The 12,037-nt window shown below is 36.8% G+C and overlaps 2 protein-coding genes across 2 annotated transcripts; one reads left to right on the top strand and one right to left on the bottom strand.

The window, feature by feature from the left end:
• The first annotated feature begins 3,982 nt into the window (after positions 1-3,982).
• On the top strand, positions 3,983-7,380 carry LOC110719369 (putative transferase At4g12130, mitochondrial). Its single transcript, XM_021898288.1, has 5 exons — positions 3,983-4,692; positions 5,640-5,893; positions 6,053-6,151; positions 6,442-6,600; positions 6,686-7,380. Exons 1-5 carry the CDS (start codon positions 4,271-4,273, stop codon positions 6,928-6,930), a joined length of 1,179 nt encoding a protein of 392 aa, XP_021753980.1. The 5' UTR covers positions 3,983-4,270; the 3' UTR covers positions 6,931-7,380.
• Positions 7,381-7,473: 93 nt separating this feature from the next.
• LOC110719368 (somatic embryogenesis receptor kinase 2-like) lies at positions 7,474-11,565 on the bottom strand. Its single transcript, XM_021898287.1, has 4 exons — positions 10,691-11,565; positions 9,309-9,569; positions 8,334-9,218; positions 7,474-8,169 (listed from the first exon to the last, which is right to left on the bottom strand). Exons 1-4 carry the CDS (start codon positions 11,142-11,144, stop codon positions 7,688-7,690), a joined length of 2,082 nt encoding a protein of 693 aa, XP_021753979.1. The 5' UTR covers positions 11,145-11,565; the 3' UTR covers positions 7,474-7,687.
• Positions 11,566-12,037: the final 472 nt, after the last annotated feature.

The raw sequence follows: 12,037 nt of genomic DNA, 5'->3' as shown, positions 1-12,037 counted from the left end.
TAAGAGAATAAAAACCGATAAGGGAGGGGAATATTATGATCCAGCTTATTTCCAATATTTGGGTATAATTCATGAGACTACAGCAGGTTATGCACCACAATCAAATGGTGTAGCTGAAAGGAAAAACAAAACTCTTGACGAAATGGTTAATTCCATGTTATCTTACTTTGGTTTGAGTGAAGGGTTTTGGGGTGAAGCAATGTTGACAGCTTGTCACATTCTTAACTGGGTTCCCACTAAGGGAAAACAATCTACTCCTTATGAACTTTGGTACAAAAGAAAGCCAAACTTGAGATATTTGATGGTTTGGGGTTGTAGGGCAATTGTTAAAGTGCTCGGCAAAAAAAAGAGAAAGCTCGGTGAAAGGGGCTTGGAATGCATTTTTATAGGTTATGATGAGCATAGCAAAACCTATAGGTTCTATGTAATAGAACAAAATGACTATATATCAATACATTCGGTTATTGAGTCAAGAGATGCAATTTTTGATGAAAACCGATTTTCATCAATGAGTAGACCAAAAGATCTACAAATAAGTTCCAATGATAAGGTGATAGTGGAGTTGAATGATCAACTTAAGACTCATGAAGAAACATTCGATGATGAGAATGTTGAAACTCCTCAAGTCAGGAGAAGTACTAGAGAAAGGAGACCTAAGAACTTTGTTGATGACTTTATAGTTTATTTAGTTGAAGGTTCTAAGGATGTCCTTAGTTTTACTACTCCATATTGTTTCAATGTGGATAGCGACCCAAAGACTTATAGCGAGGCCATAACTTCTCAAGATAGTGCATTTTGGAAGGAAGCTGTAAATGATGAGATGGATTCCATCATGGGAAATAATACTTGGGTCTTAGAGGATTTACCTCCTGGTTGCAAACCTCTCGGTTGCAAGTGGATTTTCACTAGGAAAAGGAGACCGGATGGCTCCATAGTGAAATTTAAAGCCAGATTGGTTATCCAAGACTTTAGGCAAAAGCATGGGGTTGATTATTTCGATACCTATTCACCGGTTGCAAGAATTACCTCCATAAGGTTATTGATTGAAATGGCTTCGGTATATAATCTAGTGATTCTTCAAATGGATGTCAAGAGGGCATTCCTTTATGGAGATCTAGAGGAAGAAGTGTACATGAAACAACCCGAACGGTTTGTTTTGGAAGGACAAGAAGATAAGGTGTGTAAATTGGTTAAGTCATTGTATGGACTTAAACAAGCACCAAAGCAGTGGCATTAGAAATTTGATGACACGATTTTGTCCTTTGGATTGAAAGTGAATCAAGCAGATAAGTGTATATATATCAAATTTGATGACCAAGGTCATGGTGTCATCATTTGTCTATATGTTGATGATATGCTTATTTTTGGTACAAGTCTACAACAAGTAGAATTGACCAAGGAATTATTATCCTCATCTTTTTAGATGAAGGATTTGGGGGAGGCAGATGTCATTTTGGGCATCAAGATTATTAGGGACAATGGAAGATTTATTTTAAGTCAATCTCATTATATTGGAGAAGATGATCAAACGGTTTAATATGTTTGATAAGAGTCCTGTAAATACCCCCATGGAACCTAATGTTAAATTGGTTAAGAATTCGGGGAAAACGGTTTCCAAAATGGAATATTCAAGGATAATTGGATCCTTGATGTATGCCATGACAAATACAAGACCGGATATTGCATTGGCGGTAGGGAAACTTAGTAGATTTACTAGTAACCCAGGTGTACAACATTGGTTTGCAATTCGAAGGGTCTTGAGGTACCTCAAGGGTACGTTGGATTATGATTTGACTTATAGTGGTTTTCCTTCGGTTTTAGAAGGATATTCTAATGCAAGTTGGATCACCTACAAAGAGGATGACTCTTCTGTTAGTGGTTGGGTGTTCATGTCTAGGGGAGGTGTCATTTCATGGTCTTCAAAGAAACAAACTTGCATTGCCGATTCCACTATGGCAGCGGAGTTTATTGCTCTTACTTCAGCTAGTAAGGAAGCTGAATGGTTGAGAAATCTCATGTTTGAGTTGCCTTTATTGCCTAAGACAATGTCAACGGTGGCTATTCATTGTGATTCGAATTCGGCATTAATAAAGGCATATAGTCAAGTGTATAATGGTAAGTCTCGGCATATTTCACTTAGGCGTAGCCTAGTGAAAGAGCTTATCAATGATGGGGTCATAAGTCTTGACTATGTTCCTACAAAATTGAATTTGGCGGATTGTTTTACTAAAGCAATGCCAAGGCATTCCATCATTTTTGCTTTGAATGGAATGGGTTTATGTCCAAAAACACAGATTTGTGAAACCCAATCTAATGCTTGAAGAAACATCAAGTCTTAGATTCAATGTGGTTAAATTGCATTTTTTGTTGTTTGTTAGCAATGTTTGATGACCCATATTACTATGGTACTTGTGATGTGAACGGTAGCTTTTATTTAAAGTTCTCAAAGATTTAGAGTTGAGAAGCTCTAAATGAAGGTGTCTTGTCACAAGGGCACTATTACGTATATGAGATCCTACCTATATAAGTTCGAAGTTTAGCCGCTTCAAAAAGTCTAGATGGACATATAGACTTTGATGAACTTATGAAAGATACGGACACATGGATGTTTAAAAGTGTCAAGTGATGATTAGTTTGATTTATCTTGTGTGTACTTCACCTTCGAATGGTTAAGAATATCCGTGTGATTCAATCCATATGGAAATCATGGGATATGATCATCGTTAAGTGTGTTGTACTAAGTGCCAATTCAATCTGTAGGGACATTGGCATTGATGCATGAGATGTATAAAAGTATACACTCTAAATGGGGGAGGATTTTTAAAAATTTAGAGTGTGTTAGGGAAGAGCCCTCTCCTAGTCAAGGAGAGGCCGCAGCTGGGAAGCTTCAGAGTGCCGCGCCCGCGGGTGGATGTGTCGCGCCCTCTCCAAGGGCGCGGCCAGACATCTCCAGAATGTTGAGGGTGAATCTCAATTCGACCTGTCCGCGCCCGCGGCCCCGGCAGTTTGCGGTTTCGTTCGATCTTTTAATTGTGGAATTAAAAAAAGAAAGGGAGATATTCAGTTTTCTCCTCTCGGATTTTCCCTTGGTTCTCCACAATTTTCTTTGAAAAAACTTGCAAACTTTTCATTGAAAACACTTGAAATTTAGCCAAATTTGTGAATTAGTCATCTATATATCGATTCTTAGTGCAAAGAACGAATTGCTGTCTTTTGTATCTTAAAGAGGATTTTCGGATTGAACCCAAGCACCGTTGTGGAGGAAATAAACCTCTTTAGGAAAGTGTATACACACCTAAGATAGAGTATCAAGGTTTGAGACTCAAGTGGTCATCAAAATTCTCATGTTTATGTTCTTTTTCAAAGGCTTGGAATTAAGGCAAGTTTAGTATCTTTCACATTAGAGTTTATCTTTGTAATTTCTGTATTTCATTGATACTTTGGTGCTTGGTTTGTAATACTTTAGTTACTATTTGGTTGTTGTATAATTCAGTTGAAATCATACACTTTTTTAGGTTTTGTTCTGACAAAATTAAGTAATTCATTATTCTTGAATTGCTATAAAACCTAACATAATCAAATTGGATGTAGGTTCAGCTTCGATCACCATAAAATATCAGGTCCAATCACTTGTCAATCAATATCACGTTGGATTTGATTCAAGCTAAGGGTCTCAAGCATATCATCCATTGCTTTAATACAGGTCGAGTTTTAGTCATTCCCAATTCATGTCGATTTTTTTAAATAAGACCACCCTCATAAGTCAGCCAATTACATTCTTATGTATATCAGGCTATCAGCCTATCAGGGGACAAAATGGGTATACATTGGATACAGGGGGTAAGTTAGTTGTTTTACCTTTTTTACCCCAAACTGTACCCATTTTACCTCTGATATACAAAAAGTTTACTCTGTATCAATAAAAATTTCCTCTTTCCAGATCAGGTCATGTTTAATCTGAGGGACACCTAGTCAATTAGCTGATTTCTTTCTCAATTAATCTCTCTACTTGTAGTTAACACAATTTTTTTTAGGAAATGTAGTTAACACATCCATTTCCCTCCAATTTCAATGTTGATGAGCAATTTGTCGAACATCTGACTCATCTTCTTCTCTCCTCATCAAACGTGTCCATCTACATACCCCTAAACTCTCCCAAACTCCCAAGTGTCATCACTTCCTCCCACCTCACCTTCATCTTCCTCCTTCTCCACCTCCATTTTCTCTCTCCTCCATCGAAACAAAAACCAGAACAACCAAAATCATCAAAATGCCCCGCCACCAACTCACCCATCAAACCCTCAGATTCTTCTCCACCCACCTCCGAGATGTGGGTCCCCTCTCCTCCCGGCTCAAATCCCGGTCCATCATCCGGTTCACCGGTCCAGACTCCGTCAAATTTCTGCAAGGTTTGCTCACCAACGATGTTCGCCAATTCGATGATTCTGTTCATGACAAAGTTTCCTACATGGCGTCCACGAATATGCCCACTGTCGGCACTCGACCGGTTTACGCGGCATTGTTGAACCCACAAGGTCGGTTTTTGTATGATTTTTTCTTGTACAGACCGCCCCGGCTTGATGAGAAACTTGACCCGACGGGCTCTGGGCCCGGCCCAAGTGATGATGGGATGGGGTTGTTTGCGGATGTTGATGGGTCGATGGTGGATGAGCTAGTTCAGACTCTCAAGAGGTGAGGATTTTAGTTTATTTTGGTTCTGTTTGTTGCATGTATGGTGTTTGATGAAATGCTTGTGAGAAGTTTTGTGTTTTATATTGTTGAGATGATCTATCACGTGGAAGTTTCAATCTGACTGATTGTGTTATAATGCATTATGTGAAAATCGTGTCTTGGAAACCGTGAATAATTAGATTATAATTATTGGTTTATTTAGGGAATATAGAAGGGCAGATTATAATTTTGGTTTATTTAGGGAATAGAGGTATGTTCTGTTAGAAGGGCGGATTTGTTATAGTCTTAAAACTTAGATTTTTGGTTTTAAAGGTATGACCATTCAGAATGATAGATTTGTTTTAGTGCTAGATGTTTTGCTTGAAGCATTACTTAGCGCGATTAGGTCAGAAGAGTAATGCTATTATGCTACTAGGAGAATTGTAATTGTTTATAAGGATCTTTGTATTGGTTTTTTTTTGGTATTCAAAGTTTCAATTATTTCTGGGGGCTGGTGGTGGAGCACGGGTGGTTTGGCAATTGCAATGGAATGAAGAGTAGCACAATTGAATATTAGGAATGCTAGCAAATAAGTTACCTTAATTGAACTTTAGTAATAAATGTGTAATACTTAAAGACTCGAAGTAGTCGCCTAATCGTTGGCTGCTTAGGCGCTTAGCCATCTCTTGGTTACGCAACCTGGAACTTGTATCAGGGAGAGATATAACTAAGGCATTGATCAGTGAATGAGTGGGGTCTAATATTTAGGTTTTGTGTCTTATTCAAAGTATTGCTTATAATCATCAGAATCAATCCAGTGACTGCTGCCATAATGAAAATCTTTAGTGTGACATGAGTTGGGCTGGTGGGTAAGTTACTTCAGATTTTCCTGCCTTCGGTTCAGAACAATTTTCTTTCTAGCTCCATTTTGCACCCTCTGATACATTGTGTTGCCATAAAACCTGTAGATATCGATTGAGGTCTAAGGTTGACATAGAGCACATGGGAGATGAATTCTGTTGTTGGCAAAGGTTTGGTGGAAAATTGTCTGATAACTCTTCATCTACCGAAGAACCAGAGGTTGCTGGTGTAGGTTATGGTGGGAGTATTGATAGCTCTTCTATGTCATCTTCACAAGGGAGTGAAAGCGGGTGGCAGTGGTTCAAGGATCCAAGGTTGGATTGTCTTGGCTTTAGAGGGATATTTCCCTCCAGGACTCCACGTGAGTTTATTTTTTATTATTTATTTATTTTATTTTATTTTATTTTTCGATTAGAAGCTGCTAATCTCTTACAGTGCTTTACCATCAGTATCTAACAATTTAGCTTAAGCTGTTAGGTTGGGAAGAAATGAGTTAATAGATGTTCATTGACTGTTGCAGCTCCGTTGGTCGAGGCTGATAAAGAAGTCTCTGAGGAAAATTATCTGCTATGGAGATTAGAGAAAGGGGTTGCAGAAGGCCCAAACGAGATCCCAAAAGGTCTGTTCTTTACCATAATATCATCATCCTTCTTTGCTTTCGTCGCTTTAATCTGGCTTTGCAGCGTGTATTTGGAAATTTTCTATCACCTTTCACATCAAGGATGCATTGAGGACATTTAGATTTGAATCGAAATTGTTAAATTTTTGTCTTAAGTTGCTATGCTTCTCCCCCCTACAATCAATTCTATTGGTAGACTTGGAGCCTTTTCTTGCACTTACAGAAGTGAGCTACAATTTCATTGGTTAACTAAGAAACCTTAATATGATTTTTCTCTTTGTATATTGCAGATGAAGCAATTCCTCTAGAATACAATCTTGCAGGCCTTAATGCAATAAGTTTTGATAAGGGGTGCTATGTGGGACAAGAATTGGTTGCTCGAACTCATCATCGGGGTGTCATCCGAAAACGTGTGCTTCCTTTGAAGTTCCTTGATGCTAACGGCAAAGGTAAGCTTAGTTTCTATTTGCAATGTTTTCTGTATGTTTTTCTTTTTGTTTGTTTTGAATATCCACATGATCTTTCTTTTAACAGAGGTAGAGCAGAAAGTTGCTCCCAAGTCGGTAGTGGTAAATGCATCATCAGGCAAGAAGGTCGGGGCTGTGACTACTGCCCTTGGTTCTCGTGGATTAGGTCTACTACGTTTGGAGGAAGCCTTCAAAGGATCTAGTGCACTTTCTATACAAGGAAATGAAGATGTAAAGGTTGTTGCTGTTAAACCCAAATGGTGGCTAGCTGAGTGGTTTCTTGATGATCAGGAGCGTGCTGATACTGCTTGATTTTTCTGGTGCTCATTGACCTCTTTTTCTAAGGGTCGTGGATTGCTTCTGAGTAAGTTTTGCAGCTTCAATATATAGGACTCAGACCAGCTTTTGTAGTGGAAATAAAGAGGCTGTTTTTTTTTTTTTTTTTTTTTTTTTTTTTTTTTTTTTACACATTACTACGTGCCTACGTCTTTGAAGATTACTGATACCATTAATGAGAATAGATAGTTCTTTGGATAACAAAATGTAATCCTTTGAAGATATGTTGAACCCAGCAGGATTAATAAAAAAGCTGTTTTTGACATATAGTCCTTAATCCTCTTCTTCTATTTTGCCCTCTTCAGATCATTTGTTAGTGTTGCCAGTTTTAAGACATTCTGCCTATAATGTAGTTGATGAATTACTTTTCTTTTTCCTTTGAAACTATGGTTAAAATTTGCACCTTTTGTACCATTTCTCCTGCATGGTAAGGCACGGTCCGCTGTTTGCTGCTTTTTTAAGTTCTAGGAGTGTCCTCAGGTTTTCGGTTAGAGCAGAGTCACATTATCACAGAATAAATCAAGGAAAAAATCATTTCGATGCTCTATATTATAATAGCCTAATATACAAATCTTTACACTCTCAACATTAGGTTATGACCTCCTGAAAAAAAGTGTCAAAACTTAACTAAAATCACTCATTAGATTCTCATCACATGGTTCAAAAGGAAGCCTCCAAGGCCAAAGGAAATCATTGATGCCAATCATCAGCTGTAACCTGCACTTAAGCCCCTTCAAGAACCACTATTGCGTTTGTTTAGCTCTTGGATTACAGCCTCCATGTATGGTCTTTCATCTGGAAGCTCATGTGTGCAATTCAACGCGAGTCTCACTAACTTTGAGGCTTCTGTCACAGAGAATTTCCCGTTGAGGTTTTGGTCGACAAAATCCTCCAATTTGGAAGACTCAGCAGCTGATCTCATTGCATTTGTTAGCTGTTGCTTCCCGGATAGAATATGTAGGACTAACACTCCAAATGCATACACATCACTCTTCTCGGTGAATCGACCAGTGGTTATGTACTCTGGGGCTAGGTATCCCATGGCTGCACTTACTTTGAGTGCTGAGAAGATTGTGTCATCAGCTAGTATCTTACGTAACCCGGAATCCAAGATCAATGGATTATATTGGTTGTCTATCACTATTTTTTCTGCTGACATATTTTGGTGAACCACTGAAGGTTTATTATCGTTCTTTTCATGCAAATAACATAGACCTGGACATGAAAAATGAGGAAATTAGTACTAAATCTACTAATCTAAGATATGCATGCAAAGAGTGAAATAATTGAAAGAAGTTTGTACGAGTGTTTACTAAATTTAAGATGAAAATGTCCTATTTGGCAATTTGTTAGCTGTATTGGAAGAAAATGATACATACCTTTGGCGATGCCATTGATGATGTTAACCCTAATCGACCATTCAAGGACAAGATCACTACCCGCGCTCACATCAAGATACTTTAAAAGGTTTCCCTTGGGCGCAAAATCATAGATGAAAAAACACTCCCCCCGACCTCTAGAGCAACAGAACCCTCTCAAGCTGACAAGATTTTCATGTCTGAGTGAAACTAGCAAGTTCAGCCCCTTCACAAACTCTGCCTCTTCGGACTGGCAGCTATTCACACTAATACTTTTAACAGCAACAACAGACCCATCTCTCAAAACTCCTTTGTAAACAGTTGAGAAGTTCCCTCTTCCCAACATATTTGCTTCTGAAAAGTACTGTGTTGCAGATTCCACCTCCTCCAAGTTGAACCTGAAGCTCTGAAGAGCCTCTTGGGAAAGGTCTCCACTATTTAAACCATCTGCCAGTGGATCCCACCCTGTGGAGTACGCTAGACTGACCAGCGGTGAGGCGCTCTTGCTCTGCAGATCAATAGCATGGTCAGTGCTGAACCTACTCTCAGAGGCTTCTGCCATGGTACCAATCTTCTGTTTCTGCCGCCTATATCTAAAAAATGTCAAAAATCCTGCTGCTGCAATTGTTACCGAGGCTGTAATAACCCCAACAACAATGACTATTTGAGGGAACTTTGTTGATTTTGAGCAATTAGTAGAGCTACATTTGGTTTGCAGACTTGCATTCTTGGGTTCATCATGCTTTGGTGTTGTGGAGTTTTTGAAGATTAAATCAAATGGCCGAGGTGAGTTGATATCTACATTTGAATTGTCCAAGGCAGTGCAAGCTCTCAAGGAAAGAAATCCCGCTCCACATAACTTTGTGTTGTTTCCATATAGAAACCCTGTATCCAATCTCTTCAATGCTGCATTTTTCATCCAAAAGAAGAGAAATTAAATCAACTCCACCTTGCAAAAATTCTAGTAGGCACTTTAATGATAGATTGGAGACTTACAGGCCGGAATAGCTCCTGAGAGAGAATTGTTCCGGACATCCAGAATTTGAAGCGGTTGGATGTTGGCTATGGTTACAGGAATGGGTCCAGAAAGGAGATTATAGCTTAAGTCGAGCCTCTTTAACACATGCAAGCTTCCCAAGCTTGGAGGAATTGAACCATCTAATTGGTTATACTGTAAAGATAGAGAACCAAGCTTGCTCAAGGAGTCTAGTTGTGCCGGAATGTTGCCTGTCAAGCGATTACAGCATAGGTCCAGCACTGCAATTTAGTGAAGTACTCAGTTAAGCTAATGCTCAAAGAATGAACTACATAGGAAGATTAATCAGCCAAAAAGTTCAGGAAGATCTAACTAGAACTGCATATCTAGTGTGCCAATTGAGAAAAAAATCATATATATGTACGAAGTATACGCTACATATGAACATTTATGTTTGGATGAAACTTGATCAAATTTCCATCACGGGGCAGCTTTGTTTTTTCAGGCTCGTTTAGGACAGTCATAAATTGATATAATGATGAATTTGTGTACAATCTTATACAAAATCTCTCACGTCATTGATAATTAATACATGTACACCCCAACAAAATAACACGTACACAACATTAATCTTACATCAATGTCCGTATGTACATGCAAAAAATATCAAGGTGCACAAAGAAGTACAGTTACATAGTGATGTAGCTAGCAACAACCAAGAGATGGACCTCATTTTACTCTTGACCACATGAGCAACACCTCGGTGTCATAAGGGGGTGAAAGGGAACCTTCAATAATTAAAACCCTCCAACAACTAAAAATTAAACTTTCTAAATAAATCCAATTTTTAAAAACAATAGGAAAGACAAATCACTCATTATCATGCAAATTTGCTAACAACACTCAAGATATTCATCAACTGTATTTTGCCATAAATTCTCAAACAAAAAAAATCCAAAAATTCAAAAAATTTAAAATGAAAAGCCCCTCTCCAATATTTAGAATATCCAAGAATCCAAAATAATTCTAAATCATTTAACAAAATCGATTTATCCCTGTTTCTCATTTTTTTTTTTTTTTTTAAAAAAAGAAATAAAACAAGAAATTCTATAATAAAGAAATACACTTTAACTACATGAGCAACAAAAAATTAATACGAGTATGGAATATCTCACTAATCACTATTCTGATAGGAAAATGATATATACAACTCTTACTGTCTTCCTTATAAAATACAAGTACTAGAAAATACGTATATTAAGCTTAATTAAACAATGATTACATAATTCAATGCATAGTTTTTTTCCCTGGCATTTCTAAATTAATACTTATACTAATTATTAATTAGCAACTTTAAAAAAACAATTCAAAAAATTAATTAACAATAATAAAAATCACTAACCTTGAAGATTAGTCATGTGACTAATCTCAGGAGGAATAATCCCAGTAAAATTATTAACATTTAGGTAAAGATCAGTGAGCTCAGTTAGTTCACCAACTTCCGCCGGAATCTCGCCGGAAATAGAGTTATAATGCAAATATAACCCAGACAAACTCTTCAAATCACCGATCGCCGGCGACAATTTTCCGGTGAGTCCTCTTCCTTGTAATGAAATGTTAGCAATTTTCCGGTGATCATTACAAGCAACTCCGATGAATGAACCGCTACATGGGTCACCATCATTTAACCATGTTTTTAAGATTTTATTATCTGGGTCTAAAGATGATTTTATATCCATTAATGCTCTTAACTCTGTTTCTGCTAAAATTGGTTGAAATAATGATGATGATGAGTATAATGGTAAGATGAAGAAAGTTAGGAGGAAGAAAATATTTAGTTTGAATGGTTTAACCATTTCTGGGTTTTCGAGGGCAGTGGCGGAATCTAGTACGGGTTCAGTGGGTTTAAGTTGTGTTGGTTTTTTGGTTGAAAGGGTGGAATGGAGGAAGAAGATGTAGTGAGAACATAAGAATTGAATGGGAGAAAATTTGACGATGTGGGGGTGTAACCGATTAAGTAACGTATTTTCAAACGAGGGTCTAAAGGTGATAGCTGCCTTTTTTGAGTTTTTTTTTTTTTTTTTTTTTTTAATTATAATCAATAAATGATTTATGATTATACAGTTTGTTCGGTATAATCAATAAATGATTTATGATTACATACTTTGTTCGGTTTTTAAAATATTGTTCCATCTTTGTTCAATTGTTAATTTATGACATGTGGATGATTTAATGATTAAATGGTTAAGTTGGTTAAAGTCTTAAAAAATGATACATGAGAATATAAGATTCATTTAATTTTTTTTTCAAAAAAAAAATTAAAATAAAAGATTCATCTAATTTTGTTTATATTATTACTTTTATGACTTTCTTTATCAAATACATAGTATATTTTTGTCCTATTTTACTTTTTATAGTCCCTAAGAACGTCCTAAATGTATATATCTATATTTCTTTACGCATAAAAATTATGAAAACATGATACTCTGTATTACAACGAGATGAATCCAACATATTTTCACGTGACAATATAATCTCTTATAAATTAACGAGAATTTATGGTAAAAATTTTTACAATTTGACCCTGACAAAAAAAAAATAAAAAAATAAAAAATAAAAAATCAAAAAAAGTGAGTGTAGAATTGTGTAATTCTCCTTGAGTCTGGAGATATCTCATTAATCAATATATCGCATCATACTTCGTATTTTACACTATAGACTTGATAAGTGAGATTTTGATGAAATGATT

The sequence above is a fragment of the Chenopodium quinoa genome, unplaced genomic scaffold (genome assembly GCF_001683475.1).
Source record: "Chenopodium quinoa cultivar QQ74 unplaced genomic scaffold, ASM168347v1, whole genome shotgun sequence".
In the NCBI taxonomy this organism is placed as follows: Eukaryota; Viridiplantae; Streptophyta; class Magnoliopsida; order Caryophyllales; family Amaranthaceae; genus Chenopodium; species Chenopodium quinoa.
This window is presented reverse-complemented; position numbering and strand designations above follow the sequence as displayed.

Excerpts from the sequence above, each read along its gene's own strand:
- LOC110719369 (XM_021898288.1), top strand. The coding sequence starts at position 4,271 with ATGCCCCGCCACCAACTCACCCATCAAACCCTCAGATTCTTCTCCACC. Across the intron at positions 5,894-6,052 it reads ATTTCCCTCCAGGACTCCAC|CTCCGTTGGTCGAGGCTGAT; the intron begins GTGAGTTTATTT and ends TGACTGTTGCAG. Across the intron at positions 6,152-6,441 it reads CCCAAACGAGATCCCAAAAG|ATGAAGCAATTCCTCTAGAA; the intron begins GTCTGTTCTTTA and ends TGTATATTGCAG.
- LOC110719368 (XM_021898287.1), bottom strand. The coding sequence starts at position 11,144 with ATGGTTAAACCATTCAAACTAAATATTTTCTTCCTCCTAACTTTCTTC. Across the intron at positions 9,219-9,308 it reads CTCAGGAGCTATTCCGGCCT|CATTGAAGAGATTGGATACA; the intron begins GTAAGTCTCCAA and ends TGAAAAATGCAG. Across the intron at positions 8,170-8,333 it reads CATCAATGGCATCGCCAAAG|GTCTATGTTATTTGCATGAA; the intron begins GTATGTATCATT and ends TTTCATGTCCAG.